Below are 14,629 nucleotides of genomic sequence, written 5' to 3' on the forward strand. Positions count from 1 at the left end.
AGACAGTCCAGCCTGTCAGAATTTCTAGAGGTGGAACCCGCATCACCCGTGTGTCATCTGGCAATTCCAACACAAGAACACGGATGTGTAAAAGAAAAAAGTGCACTGAACGCTGTTAAAAACAGCAAGGATGGTTTCGACCAGGGCTGTTGTGACGGGAGAGACTGGGAACTCAACTCTGAACAGAGGGCGGCTGGGGGCGTGTGGCCACGGGCGGGAGGGCGCGGGGCAGGGCGAGTTACCAGGACGAGCGCGATCGGGCACGGCGGGTAGTGGCAGACGCCACCCCAACACTGCTGTGGTACCCCGACGATCTGGGCTCCTGGCAAGCGGCAAAGGCAGGGAGGCTTTCTCTGATCCCCCTCTGACTGCCTAAAACAGCCTCCCCCCCACGGCACTTAACTGTCACGAATCCCCTCCCAGAGTCAGCAGCTCGGGTCAGGAGGGACTAGAGGCGACAGCACCCCGAGACGGTCGCGACCGCCCTGGCCCTCCCCCTCTCGGGCCGTCCACCTGTCCTGACCCTGCCGCCCGCCCTGCCCCGCTGCGCGGGCCCGAAGCCCGCGCCCCAAGCCGCCCCGGCGTCGCCCGTCCGCCTGCGCCTCGCTGGCAGGAGCCCGCTGCTCGGCCTTCCTGTCTCAGCCACGCCCCCATCCGGGGCGGGGCTGGGCGGGGCTGAGCGGGGCGGTTCCGGCTGCGCCCTGAGTTTCCCGGGCGGAGGACTCTGAAACGGGCTCGGTCCGGCCGGGGCCAAGGACCGGGGTTAAACCTTCGCGGCGGCTGCCCGGGCCAGGTGCGCGCCACCGCGCGGGCTCGCCGTCGCCACCTGGCCCCGGCGGTGGAGGCGTCCGTCCATCTGGGGGAGGACCGTCTCCTCGATGGCACTCGCTGCGGCGCTCTAGCCTCCGAGCGCGTTCTCCACGGCTCCTTCCGGCCCGGGCCGGAAGTGCAGGGCCGTGCCCCGGAAGCACTCTGTAGCGGCGGCGCGATGGCGGCCGCGGCGGTGTCCGAGGCCTGGCCCGAGCTGGACCTGGCGGAGCGCGAGCGGCGGCGGGAGCTGCTGCTGACCGGGCCCGGGCTGGAGGAGCGGGTGCGGGCGGCGGGCGGCCGGCTGCCGCCGCGGCTCTTCACCCTGCCGCTGCTGCACTACCTGGAAGTGAGCGGCTGCGGGAGCCTGCGCGAGCCGGGCCCGGGCCTGGCGCAGGGCCTCCCGCAGCTGCACAGCCTCGTGCTGCGGCGCAACGCGCTGGGGCCCGGCCTGAGCCCCGAGCTCGGCCCGCTGCCCGCGCTGCGCGTGCTCGACCTGTCCGGCAACGCGCTGGAGGCGCTGCCGCCGGGCCAGGGCCTGGGCCCCGCCGAGCCGCCGGGCCTCCCGCAGCTGCAGAGCCTCAACCTGAGCGGCAACCGGCTGCGCGAGCTGCCCGCCGACCTGGCGCGCTGCGCCCCGCGCCTGCAGAGCCTCAACCTCACCGGCAACCGCCTGGACTCCTTCCCCGCAGAGCTCTTCCTCCCCGGCGCGCTGCCCCTGCTCAGCGAGCTGGCGGCCGCCGACAACTGCCTGCGAGAGCTCAGCGGCGACATCGCCCACCTGGCCTCGCTCAAGGTAAGCGAGGCGACCCGGCGCGGGCGGGGCGAGGCCCTGTCGTAGCCGGGAGAGTGGAGTCTCGGTTCAGAGCTGTCCCCGGGGACGTCCCCCGGGACGCCGGGCCTGGGAAGTTCGTGCTGGGCCGGGAAGAGCCAGCTGCAGTGTCGGTGCGTCTGGAAAGCCGTCCTCAGCCCGGGTCCCCCCACCACACCCACACTAACCTGGCCTGCGTTCCGGGCCATTCTCACCCCGCACCACACTGTTCACAGCTGGGCGTCACGTGACACAGTGGCCAACTGGCAGGGCCCCACGTCTGGATGTTTGTATCTCCAAACACTCCTGAAATGACTGAGGGAGCCCAGACAGAACGTGCCGATGTGAAATCTCTGGGATTCACGTCATGCCACCTGGTGCGATTTCGTATGTGACATTTCCTGTCACCTCAGCAGCTTCGCGAGGTAGGGTTATTACAGCTGTTTTACAGATAGATGCAGGGGGTCGCCCAGAGTAAACAGCAAATAATTTGGGTCTTTGTCCGGGATCCTCTCGTTTATTCACCTTGGGTCTCCAGGCCCCAGCGTGATGCTTGGCTTATCGCAGGTGTCCATTACATCTGCTGAGTTCAAGAGCTGGGCGGACGGAAGTCTTGGGGTCACCTGTCCAGTGTTCTTTTCTCTGCATCTTCTCTTTTTATTTCACCCTCGTAAAAGCGGACCTGTGGGGTTTTTTTTCTTATTTTTTATGCAGCTTCTTCTTAATAAAACGTGTATACAATTTAGCAAATGATCTATTGGCAGCAGACGTTACTCTTAAGATACCGCCAGCTCATTTTACAAATACCTTTATGTGTAAAGGTGTGTGCGTACACGTGTGTGTGCGTGTGTGTGTGTGAGAGCAGTAGATGAGACCAGTCTCCAGAATGGCACATGCTTGCTGGCATTACCGAGAAGAAGCCCTGGGACCCCTTGGCCATCCAGGGCTGCGGGCTCCGCGTAGGGCTCAGGGATAACACAGCACTTTCTACTCCGTCTTCCCGTTGGCTAGATCTCTTGGTTTTCCAGAAGGTTGCTGAACCGGATGTGTAGCTTGATCAGCGTCGCGAGTGTGCTGTCGGTTTTTGTCTCTCTCTTCGAGCCCGAGGCTCCGACCCGTGGCCGCGCCATGCTCTGTGCACCCGCCTGGTGAGGCTGTCGTGCTTGATGGGCCCAAATGCCCTCTTTCGGGTCAAAGAGGGTCTCGTTTGCTCAGCCCCTGCCTGGGCCATTCTGTTCGCCATCTTCGTGCCTCCGTTGGTGCTCTGTCACGTGAGGAGACCTGTTTCTTGGAGAGTGTCACGCAGGAGCCACTTGGAACCCCTTTCGGGCTTAGACGTCCTTTGGGGGCCTTTCCTAAGGTGGCGCCTCCATGAGGAGCAGCCGTGGAGTGGCGCTGCTGCACACGCTGGGTTGTGAGGGCGGAGTGTTCTGTCTGGAGGGGACAAAGCCAGGCTCAGAGCGGACAGCCTGGGTTCCAGCTCCGTGTCTCGTGGGGGGGGCCGTGGGTGCCGACACCGGTCTGCTCGCCGTTGGGGACCCGGGAGGCTCCACAGTGCACGTGCAGAGAGCTGACGGGGCCCGTGCACGTCGTCCCCGGCTGCATTGACAGCTCCGAGACTTCATAGCTTAAAACGGCAGCTGTCTTGGGTGCTGACAGTTCTCCATTCATGGTCACTGGACACTCGCTGCCCCTGCCGTGGGCCACTTGTGTGGCCTGTCCGGCTGGCGGTGATCCCAGGGCCGCTCAGCCAGAATGCTGGGAGGCGGGGCTTCTCTCTGCCATCTTGGGACCTTTCTGTCCTCAGCAGCGTCGTCTGACTTCTTATGTAGCAGCCCGGGGCTCCTCAGGGAGCAAAGGCAGAGGCCGCGGGCCTTCTTAAGACCTGGGCCTGGGACTAGTCCCCTGTCGCGTCCACCACGTGCATCGAGGAAGTCTTAGATCGAGCCCCGTCCAGATCTGTAGGGTGCTGGCACGTAAGGGCGAGGGTATCGGGGGACGTGGTTCCCAGGGCCACCAGAGAAGCAGCACCCAGGCCTCTGCTTGTTCTCTCCCTCTCACAGCTGGGAGAGTGCAGATGCTGGTGCCTTGGCGCATACTCCCCAGGGAGCTGGACCCAGGCGGTGGCCCCAGACCTTGCAGCTGTAAAGGCCCGACCCCTCCTCACTCCAGCCTCCCGGGATGAGGGAGCTGGAGACGTGGCTGCGCTTTGGCTGGCTGTCCCTCTGCCTTTGGTGGCCTTGGCTTCGTCATTGTCCGGGCCTCGACCCTTCAGCTCGGCCTCCCCTGGGAGACGTAAGAGTGTGGAGTGGGCTTCTCCCGGGTTGTGTGCGTTCTTGCATGGGGTTCTGTTAGCCACTGGGCTCCACTGCCAGGGCTGCAGTGTGCCAAGGATGGCTGGCACTCTCGTGTCACTGCCCCCTGTATTTTAAGCGACTGTCACCCAGACCCATGACACTGCCCATCAGGGACTGACGGAGGGAGAGGCAGACAGGACAGATGTGCCCCCAAACTTCTGAAAGGGGCCAGAACAGCCCATTGGAGAGAGAACAGCATCCAGATCGGTCCCATTTCTGCCAGGAATCGAGCCCACGCGTGTCATCCAGTGTCGCTCACACGTGGGACACGCCCTCTCCACGGTCAGGTTTCACAGCGAGATTGAACTTCAAAGGTGAAAACTGTTGTCCAGTAACGAGAGAAACTGAAGCAAAAAAAAGATACTTGCTCAGTTTTTACTTTCTCAGCCGTTGCCGGAGGCGGCGGGGCACAGCCCAGGTGCCCTCAGCCCGCCGCCCGCCAGGAAAAGGTGGTCCGTACCCACCTCCAGAGGCAGGGGATTCGTCTCAGGCTCACACACCCAGAAACGTAGCACCTGTCCGCAGCAGCGTGTCCCACGCAGAAGCGACGTCCCCGGTTCCCGGGAGGCCGCTGGCGTCACAGTCCGGGGTTGGAGACTGGCTCTGCTTCGCTGGTGTTGCCGTTTGTGTTAAAGGAGCAGATGGCGTCCTCTGTGTGTCAGCTCTGGGCGGGTGCCCGGGGGCCATTCCTAGTGCAGTTCTGCCTTGTGAGTGACCACGGGCATCATGCCCTTTGGGGTCGGAGTGCTTCTCCTGCGAGAAGGTCACCGCTGGCCTCCTGCCTCCTGCCCCACCTGCACTTTGTGCCGAGTTCCCAGGCTGTGCGGCCAGGGCTCCTTTGGACAGCGCGTGCAGGTGGAGCCGCGCACAGAGCATCCAGGCCTGACCTTGCGACACCAGCCCCTCGCTGCCGCTCCAGCCTGCGGGTGGACGCATTCTAGGAGCGCGTGCACGTGGCCACTTCTGGTCTAGGTGGTCCAGCTGGCCGCACCCTCCAGCCCAGGCTCCTAATAACGCTACAGGCGGCCTCCGAGAGGGTGGCGTGCCGGCTGCACACTTGGGCTCCGAGCCCTGCAGCTGCCCTCACTGCGGGCGAGGAACGGGCGTTAGGAGACAGCCAGGTTCCAGGTGGGACACAGGCTCCGCCTCTTGGTGGGGGGGGTCACCTGCCTCGGGGTACAGTCCATCCTCCCCCCGCTGTCCAGCCCCCTCTGAGCGAGGAGAAGGGCCTGGAGAGGCACGGCATGGTGGCGGTTGTAAGAAACCCTACAACCGTGTGGCCCAGGTCCCCACTCAGTGGCCCCTGAGGCTGCTTGGTTCCCGGCGGCGACCGAAGGCCAAGACGCTGCCTGCTTTGCTTCCCGCCCTTTTCCTCCCTCAGTCCTGCTCTGGTGGCAAGGCGGACACCTCTGCAGGTGGCCCTTCCTCCTTCAGGTCCCGGCTCTGCCTTCGGTGGCTCACGCCGGCGACAGCACTGCACCCTTCTTCTCAGTTCTCTGACTGCTGGAGTCACAGGACTCAGACTTCCGTTCGAATCCTTCCTGTCTCAGGTCTGTGAAATTCCACTGACCGCGTCCTGTACGCCGGCCGAAGCAGATGGCAGCTTCCGAGTGGTCAGAGCCCCCGCGCCGCCTCAGGTCCTGATACGGTCTCACCGTTGTGGTCCACCTGCTGGCCTGTCACACCCAACCAGGAGCGACTCATCCCCAGCCACTCACACTCAGACTGAGTGTGCTTTGCTGTGAATGCGCACGCGGGAGCTGCCGCCGGGTCTCGCTGGGACTCGGGCGTGGTCCAGACCGGCGAGAGGCCGAGGCAAAGCTCTCTTCGGGACCAACCTGAGCTGAAGCCGCGGGGAGTCCCTTGCTGCCCCTGTGGTCAGCAGCCAAACCAGAGAAGAGGGTTTCTCCTGAAGCTGAGGCTGTCCTGTTGCCCCCGAGTGCCGAGCCAGGCCTCAGCGGTGCCAGGCGAGGCCAGCCCTGCCTTCCCACCGGCCCTGGAGGGGATGGGGAGAAGGCCACTCGCATGCAGTGCCCCTCGGTCACGCTGGGAAGAGCGTGGGGCTGGGGGCCCTGTCCTCCACAGGAGACCGTGCACTGGGCGTGAGGACCCTACCCGCTGTGGAGGTGGTTCCTTCCGTGTCCAGAATCTGACCACTCCCTAGTGTCCCTGCTCCTGCCCCTCCCCACTCAGGTCGCTTCCTGTGACCGCGGAAGGTGGCTGCTTTGCTCGTTTCCGTTGTTTTGTCCGAGTCCGATTAGTAATGCAGAGAGAAGGTTCTTCCACTCGGGCCATGGGGTTTCCCGGGCCTCGCGGTGCGGTCCCCGGGTCCCAGCAGGCAGGCCTGCCCCGTCGTCCGCGCACTGCAGCTGTGCGCGCGCTGGGCACCGCTGGGCACCGCTGGGCTGGCGGCTCGGGCTCCGCGTGGCGGGTGCTGCGCTGCTCTCGCCGTGTGCGGCTTGGCGCGTGTCCTCAGCAGACCTTAGCCCCGCGTTGTGGGGCGCCCGTGTCTCATCTAAAGCACTTACTTGTCACTGACCAGACCGCTCACTCCCCTCATCCCTGTCCCCTGCGCCTCTGAGCTGTCTGTCTGTCTGGAATGCTGCTGCAGTCGCTGCCAGAGGCTGTGGTTAGGACAGGTATTTGATGCAGGTGATCAGTGATGGCCACTCAGACTGGCGCCGGGAGTGCCGGGCCACGGCAGTGGGCGGCAGGACCGATGTGGCCCTCCCCCGTCCCCGAGTGGCCAGAGTCCTGGAGCCTCATGTGTTCCCTGTGTCCCTTCCAGACGCTGGACCTGTCCAACAACCAGCTGAGCGAGGTCCCCGCGGCGCTGGCCGACTGCCCCAAGCTCAAGGAGATCAACCTCCGCGGGAACAAGCTCAAGGACAAGCGCCTGGAGAAGATGGTCAGCGGCTGCCAGACCAAGTCCATCCTGGAGTACCTGCGCGTCGGGGGCCGAGGGGGCGGGCGCGGCCGGGGCCGGGCCGACGCCGAGAAGGAGGACAGCCGCCGGAGGAGGAGGGAGCGGAGGAGGAGGGAGGGCGGCGAGGGCGAGGGCGAGGGCGACGCGGTGGACGGCGCTGGCCGGCTGCTGCTCCGCGTCCTGCACGTGTCCGAGAACCCCGCCCCGCTGACCGTCACGGCGAGCCCCGAGGTCAAGGACGTCCGGCCGTTCTTCGTGGGAGCCGTCGTGAGGGGCATGGACCTGCAGGCCGGGAATGCGCTCAGGCGCTTCCTCACCTCTCAGGTGAGTGCCCGCGGCCCGTGTGGGCGGGTGACGTGTGGCAGGACGGACGTGGGCCCTCAGCGTGTGCGTGTCGCCCTGGGCCTCAGGCCGTGGGGCAGCCGAGCGCACTCGCACGTCGGGGCACCCTGGGCGCCTCCCTGCCCCCACCCACGGCTCCGGGCAGTCGCGCTCCTGAGGACAGCTTGGTCGCGGGGGTGACCAGTGCGCCCGGAGTGCCTGACGCGGAGAACCTCCTGGTTTCTGCGCCGAACGATGAGTTCAGTTCCACCTCAGATGGAGCCGAAGGCAGCAGCTCTGGCCGGCACATGCTCATGGGCCTCACGTCCCCCCTCTAGGTCTTGGCCAGACCGAGCGCCTGATTTGCTTCTTCCTGTGCAGTCTGCCCGTGTGTTAATACAAAAGCCCCTCTCTGACGTGAGAAGGACACGAGTGTGGCCCTGTGGGACAGAAGGGGCTTTGCAGGTTCACGCATTGCGTCTTAGGGAACCCTCCTGAGGTCAGGGAGGGGACAAAGGCTCATGAGCTAGGAGTTTAGAGCTCAGAAGATCCGCGTTTCGGAGGAAACGTTCTAAGTCATGGTTTTGCTAACTCAGTCGTGACTTACTTTAAGATGGGTTCCTGAAAGTCTCAGGTGTTGTGTTCTAGAAAGTGCTAGGGAAAGAACGTTCTGCCGATAAACAGGTAGTTTTCCGAGGATGGTTTCACGAAGCGAACGTTGGGCAGGGGAGGCAGAGAAGGTGGGCAGCGGGGTGGCAGTGGTGACCCGCGGCGGGCTGGGCCTCAGAGTCACGCTGAGCTCTGCCGGCCTCCGCTCTCGTGCTGCAGACGAAGCTCCACGAGGACCTCTGTGAGAAGAGAACCGTGGCCACCATCGCGACCCACGACCGCGCGGCCGTCCGGGGGCCTCTGCTGTACACCGGCCGCCCGCCGCAGGACCTCAAGGTGACGCAGCGTCCCTCTTGGGCTCACGGTGGGAGATGCTCTTCAGTGGCTTTGACAAAGGCCACTGCTAGAGATGGCATCCGAGCATTCTAAGGTAGAATCAGACACCGCTCCCAGCAAGTACCCAGAGTAGGAGGCAGGCCATGTTCACAGCTGCTTTGCAGAGAAAATTCCTCAAGGGAGGTCTTAACTTGAAAGAGCTTTTCCTTCATTTGCTCACTAAACTTTGAACCAAAAACTACAGTCTGCATCCCAGTTGCAAAACCCCCGATTTGGGGCCACCTTGAGAGTGAGTTGCTGTCGCAGGCCAGCTCCACGTCTGCTGAACTCTGTCCGGTGCCCTGAGGCCCCGGGCAGCCTGGGTGTGAGCTGCACGCCCACGCTGCATGTCTCCTCAGCCATCCAGGGTCTGCAGCCCCAGAAACGCAGCTGCGGGGAGAGCGCGGGTTCACGGTTCAGCTCCTTTTCAAAAGGAGTCAACCATGTGGGCATTCAGGTCCCTGAAGCGACCTCAAGGCACAGTGTGACCTCATGTGGTGCGGAGGGCAGGGGGGTCGTCAGCTCTAGGATGGTTGTCACCTCTCGCTGTCGTGGAGGTTAGTGGAGGAGAGAGTTGAGACGCATTGTTGGCGCTTAAAGCCAGGTCGAATAGGAGGACAGGTGTGGTTTGTGGCCGCGAGTTCCTGTGAGCTGACCTGAGGCTTCTACCTCGTAGCTCGTCCCCCTGGGGCGCAGGGAGGTCAAGGCCAAGGACCTGGTGCGGCAGCTGCAGCTGGAGGCCGAGGAGCACCGGAAGCAGAGGAAGCGGCAGACCGTCTCCGGCCTGCACAGGTCAGCGGGCTGGCACGCAGGGGCGCTGCTGGCAGCCAGGCTCCAAGGGGCAGGGGGCTCCGGGCGCTGCAGGCCCATGGGGTGCAAGGACGGCCCGGCACACCGTCCTCCGCGTCATTAACTTTGCTATTCAGGAAACTCCTAACGTTGCCAAAACTTGGGAAATTCCCCCAAAGCTCATTCACTTCACTGCCAGGGATTCTCGCGTGGGCAGGTAGGAAATAGCGTTCACCAGTGTCTTGTGGACACGTCAGGGAGGTGAAGCCACTTCCGAGAGCCAGTGCTCGGAGTGCAGTCCTGTGTCACGTCACAGGAGGGTAGCCCTCAGGACAAGCACCAAGGACACGGAGACAGGAGGGAGGCGCGTCGCCCACCAGCCCTGGGAGGAAGTGGCCAGACCCACAGCGTTTACCCTCATCTCTCGCAGCTGGGGACGTGGCAGGCGAAGGTCCTCGGACCTCCCTGCCGTAGCCCCGCTGCCACCCATGTGGACAAGGGCTTCGGGACGCTTTGTACCCGAGCTCATGACACGTGCCCTTGATCCTACGCTTACCTGGCCTGATGAGCTTTGCTTTGTCACCCGTCAGGTGTGTTTCGAGCTGCACCTGTAACTGGTGTTTCTCTCCCAGGTACCTTCACTTACTGGACGGTAAAGAGCGGTACCCCTGCCTCGTGGACGCAGACGGCGACGTCATTTCTTTCCCACCGATAACCAACAGCGAGAAGACGAAGGTGGGCGGCGTCCGAGGCTGTTACGTGCAGCGGCCACAGCGTCCGTCCCTCTGCCCCGGCACTGCCCCGTCCCTTGTGCCCGGCGTTCCAGTGTGTGTCTGTCCAGGGCGGGTGACACCCTGGACTGTGCGACACTGTTTTATCGGGTTTTCTTCAGATTACAGTTGGTTTTGCTGGTGCCTACTTTGGATAACTCCTTTTTCTGAAATCTCGCTGGTTTCTTTTCAAGATTAAGAAAACCACTTCTGACCTGTTTTTGGAAGTGACGAGCGCAACGAGTCTGCAGATCTGCAAAGATGCCATGGACGCCCTCATCCTGGTGAGCAAGCCCACGGCGCCTGCCGGCGACCGGCCATGGGGGCAGAGCGTGCCCCGGGCTCCCGCCAGCCACGGGGGCTTCCTGCCTGGGTCGCCTCGAATCCCTGGGTTACAAAAATGTTTTCCATTTGCAGAAAATGGCAGAAATCAACAAGTACACACTAGAAAACAGAGAGGAGGGCTCGCTCTCAGATGCGGAAGCCGAGGCCCCCTCCGGACAGCTGTCCGATCCCAGTGCCGAGAAGGGCGGGGACTGCCAGCTGGTGGTGGAGCAGGTCCGGGTGGTGGACGAGGAGGGGCACCTGAAGGTCCTGTACCCGTCCAAGACGGACCTGGACTTCGCCGCTGCCCACGTGGCCGTGGCCCGCTGAGCAGCCAGCCGCAGCCAGAGCTGGCCACAGACGTCCGTTCGCTCGGCCTCTCCTGCAGGGCTCGTGTGGGGTGTTAAATTATTCGTTGCGTTTTTACCTCGGCATTTTCTAAAATATCTGCATTCTTTGGTCAGTTTCCAAAAGGTTCTGTCGTAGGGGTGTGTGCCACTTTGTCATGTGCTTAAATTGTCCTGTCTCTGCGGTTTTTACTAAGGCTTTTTATGAAGTTGTCCAAATGGCGGATTAGCTGTCCGGGTGTTCTGGAGTCACGTAGACACAGCCAGGAGCTGCGTCTGCAGAAGGCGACACTGGCTGGTTGAATGCTCGGTTCCAGGCCGAGACGCCAGCAGCAGGCATTCGTGGAAGGTGGCGTCTTTTACGGTCACACCATGCCAGAGGGCAGCTTAGACGTGTGCGGTGAATCAGAGTCCTATTAAAAAACAGTTTTCAGTAAATCTCCTAACGTTGCTGTTGGATGCTTAGGGGGCGGAGGCACACAGAGCCTTCTAGCAGCCCTGTCTGTCCGGCCCGGCTGGGCGGCGAGCGGTGGGCTTTCAGAATCGCGCGCGAGCGAGCACCGTGGGGATGAACAGCTGGGGGCTGGGGCGGTGTGCGGGCGCCACCTGCACGTCGACAGCCGTCGGCAGCCAAAGTGGGGACGGTGGCGGGGAGCGCAGGAGGCCTGAGGCGGAGCCCAGCACCCTACGGCGTGTGCGGGACGAACGTGCCTGCCGCGCTGTCCGCTGTGCACAGGGGTCTCCGCTGTGAGTGGCTCGGGCCGTCTGCCGTGTGCACGTGTTCGCTGCGTGTGGGCACACGCGGGCGCCCCTGCCTGCAGCCAGCTGGGCGTTGGTGCTCCTTACGGACCTCACTGCTTTCCGGTCGGACTGGAGGACAAACCGACTCCACTTTCTGTCAGTTTAATGACACCGTTCGTTCTGTGGTCTCTGATCTGTCTGTAAAAGACACTTGTGTGTTTTGCCTTTTTGGGGGAGTTTCTTAGGGCCCCACTGAACCCATGCGTTTAGCCTCCAGAAGCAGACATGCGCGAGCTAAGACCCCACCCCTCATGGGTGGCACGCGACTCCCCAGAGCTCAGCCAGCCTGCTCAGGAGGCCGTGACAGGCTGCCCTGGACCCACCTGGCTCTCCGGTCGCTATCAAGCCATCCTGTTGTCCCTGGGCTGAAGCGGGCATGCCCGATGAGTCTTTCCTTCCGCTCTGTTCCCCCCAAAACTTATCTACTGTCTGTGTTGGTGTCCCTGCTGATTTCATGCCCCTTGGGCCATCAAGGCTGCTGGCGCTGTGGCCGGTGTGGGGTCTAGGAGCCCCAGGCCAGGGGGCCAGGGCCGAGCTGCCCTCTGGGCTCTGGGGCTTGGTTCAGTAGCTACGTTGTCACATGTGCAGTCTCCGTGATGAAGCCACCAGCACATGCTGTACTCATTTCTGATGCAGCTTGACCACGTGAGAGTAGAACCGTGTGTCACGTACGGCAAAGCCTGCCTCTGACGTTCTCTGCCAATCCGATCCTCCAATAAAAACATTTTAGGAAGAGCACCGGCTCCTCCCAGTGAATGCTGTCCTGTGGTGTTTCTGGACGTGGGTGTGGCAGGCGTCTGTGGGGACACGGACCTGGGACCCGCTCAGTGACTACCCGCGGTCCCTGCCACCCCTGCTCGGTCCTGTCGGCGAAGAGCATGAGGCACTTGACCTCTAAGCACAGGCCACGCCAAGGAAGCCCTTGACCCTGGCAGCCTAGGAACCAGCTTCCTGCCCCGTCTCCTGGCCGGAGCAGCGGGTGGCCCCGCACCCAGGGGCACACAGGGGAGTCACGTCACTGGGACCCATCGCCAGTGGACCATCCCATTCTCGAATCTTTGGGAAGCAGCCTGGGTGGCGACTCAGCAGGGTCCTGCCCCGTCCTCCCCCAACCCCTCCCAGCGCTGTGAGGACGCTGTTCTGGGTACACACCGCTGGGGCCCCAGAGGGGCCACGTCTCAGGAAGGGAGCACGCGCCTTCCTCCACCTCAGACTGGGCCGGGGGGCACATGGAGCCCATGCAATGGACACTGCACACCCACAGGGGCAGGCTGGGCACCCAGCTCTTCCCGCCTGAGACCTGCTGGTCTGCAGGGCGCACAAGGCATGATCAGATCCCGCTGGGCCCCGGACTTGGCCTCTGCCCTCTGCTGCTGCCCGCGGGCTCCCATGACTCCAGGGAGAGGAGTGTGTGAGGGCTGGGGGCGTCCCCTGCGCTGCTGGACCCGGCTCAGCGGCCACCCTCCACCTAGCCCCCAGTCGTGCTCCTCCCGGCCCCGTCCACCTCCCCACTGTACTCGGCCCTTCGCCAGGCCCGTCACCTCTGACCTGTCCACCAGCAGACGCGCTCCTCCTGCGGGCTGCTCAGGACGGTGGCCCTGGAGCCTGCAGGGTGTTCTGAGCTGTCAGGGACGGGTGGGGTGCAGGGGTGGCCGGGACCCCTCCCTGACGTCACCTGGCCCTGGGGTAGACCTCAAGTGGGCCTGCTGCCCCACAGACAGGGCCTGTGGGGTCCTGCCCCTCCAGCCAGCTCGGCCCAACATCCGGGACTTGCCAGGTGGCCTCCATCTCAGAGCCAAGGAAGTGACTGTACCTCATCTCCACCCTCAGCCCCGGGACGAGGATTCCTTTCCTGAGACATTTCTGGGAGGGGTCTGTGAGGCCGAAGATGTGAGTTTGCAGCGGGCGAGAGCTGAGCGTAGGCCCAGGAGGGGACTGAGGCCTGTCCATGGTCAGCTGAGAGAGGGACAGGACTGGCCACGTCTTGGCCCGCAAGCCTGTTCCTGTGCTCTTGCTTCCCGCTGGGGGACCCGGCCAGGATGGGTCACATTCCAAGGCCCAGAGCCAAGTGGGAAGGGCCAGGCCCTCCTCACAGGCCTCTTGGCTGCTGTCCACATGCCCTGCAGCTGGCCTCCAGCTGGCCTCACATCAGGAGGCACCAAGTTGCACCTGGCCAGGGACCATAGAGAGGCCATCACCCGTCCCTCATTCCATCAATGTTTAACGGCCACGTGTAGGCCCTCATCCTCCCACAGGGCCCGCCCCACGAGGCACACAGCCCAGGGACCGTCACGGACGCATCGATGAAGGGAAGACACAGTGGAGGGGCCAGGACAAGGGCCAAGGTCCCGCTCCGTGTTCTGCCTGGGGAACGTCTTCTGGGACGGGTCTCAACCTGAGAGGGACACACGCAGCTCAACCCCGGAAAGCAGAGGGACACGCGCAGCCATGCGCAGCGCTGGCAGAGGGCCCAGGGAGGACCTCAGCCTCGGGCAGCCAGGCCTGAGCCCCCAGCAGCAGGGAGGATGACCACCCCACATGCCGGGGCCCTGGCCTGCAGGCCCAGCCTGGGTGTGCGCTGTAGCCGAGCTCACCAGGTTCCGTGTGCCCCTGGGTGGCTCCACGTGTGTCCTTGTGTATCTGCGTCCCTAGCTGCCTGTGCACCCATGCAGAGGCCTGTGACAGCCGTGCACACTGGCATCTGTATGTGTCCTGTGTGCCGGGTCTGCCCCTGGGGTCTTTGCGTGGAGCAGGGAGTCTGTGACTAGGAAAAAGCTAAGCATACAGAGGGGAGTCTGTGTATATGGGGTCCATGTATATGGCAGGGTTCTCGTACATGGGGGTCCCTCCTGGCCCGTGCCCCCAATCGCGAGCAGCCAGCACTCATTTGCATTTGTGCACGAAGTAGCCGGTGACGTAGCCCAGGATGAAGACGGTCCAGAAGAGAGCCACCCCGCCCAGCAGCTTCATGGCGGTGCCCAGTTTGCCGGAGCACAGCTTCTGGGAGAGCCTAGGGTGAGAAGCACCAGCCCATGAGACTCGGGCAGGCCCTGGAGGAGGGGGCCCTAAGGAGGGTGGCCAGGGCGCTCTGCTGGACTTGGGAGATGGGACGGAGCCCTGCGAGGGAGACGCACGTGGAGGCGGAGGGCCCAGGTCTGCTCGGACTGCTGGGGCGGGCACCCAGCCGGCGTGGAGCCACGGCCAGCAAGAGCGACAAGGCTTGCGTAGGGTCTGACCGGCCTGGGGGTGCAGGTGGGCTGGTCCTCACCTCTTCCAGCTCGAGGTCTCCCCCGTGCTGGACACGGCTGCCACGCTGACTTCATCCCAGCTGCTGCCGTCCCACCTGCTGTACTGGACGCCGCTGTCGGGGGGCTGCATGCTGGGGGCGGGGG

General features: G+C 63.6%; 2 protein-coding genes across 2 annotated transcripts; one reads left to right on the forward strand and one right to left on the reverse strand.

Annotated features, from left to right (window-relative positions):
• Positions 1-677: 677 nt before the first annotated feature.
• Positions 678-11,993, forward strand: LRRC47 (leucine rich repeat containing 47). Its single transcript, XM_039842383.1, has 7 exons — positions 678-1,603; positions 6,764-7,225; positions 8,051-8,167; positions 8,883-8,998; positions 9,628-9,730; positions 9,960-10,049; positions 10,183-11,993. The coding sequence occupies exons 1-7, from the start codon at positions 989-991 to the stop codon at positions 10,417-10,419; spliced, it is 1,740 nt and encodes a 579-aa protein (XP_039698317.1). The 5' UTR covers positions 678-988; the 3' UTR covers positions 10,420-11,993.
• A 2,038-nt stretch (positions 11,994-14,031) lies between these two features.
• SMIM1 (small integral membrane protein 1 (Vel blood group)) lies at positions 14,032-14,622 on the reverse strand. Its single transcript, XM_039842385.1, has 2 exons — positions 14,506-14,622; positions 14,032-14,247 (listed from the first exon to the last, which is right to left on the reverse strand). Exons 1-2 carry the CDS (start codon positions 14,613-14,615, stop codon positions 14,121-14,123), a joined length of 237 nt encoding a protein of 78 aa, XP_039698319.1. The 5' UTR covers positions 14,616-14,622; the 3' UTR covers positions 14,032-14,120.
• Positions 14,623-14,629: the final 7 nt, after the last annotated feature.

Source organism: Pteropus medius, unplaced genomic scaffold (assembly GCF_902729225.1).
Source record: "Pteropus medius unplaced genomic scaffold, Ma_sr-lr_union100, whole genome shotgun sequence".
Classification (NCBI taxonomy): Eukaryota; Metazoa; Chordata; class Mammalia; order Chiroptera; family Pteropodidae; genus Pteropus; species Pteropus medius.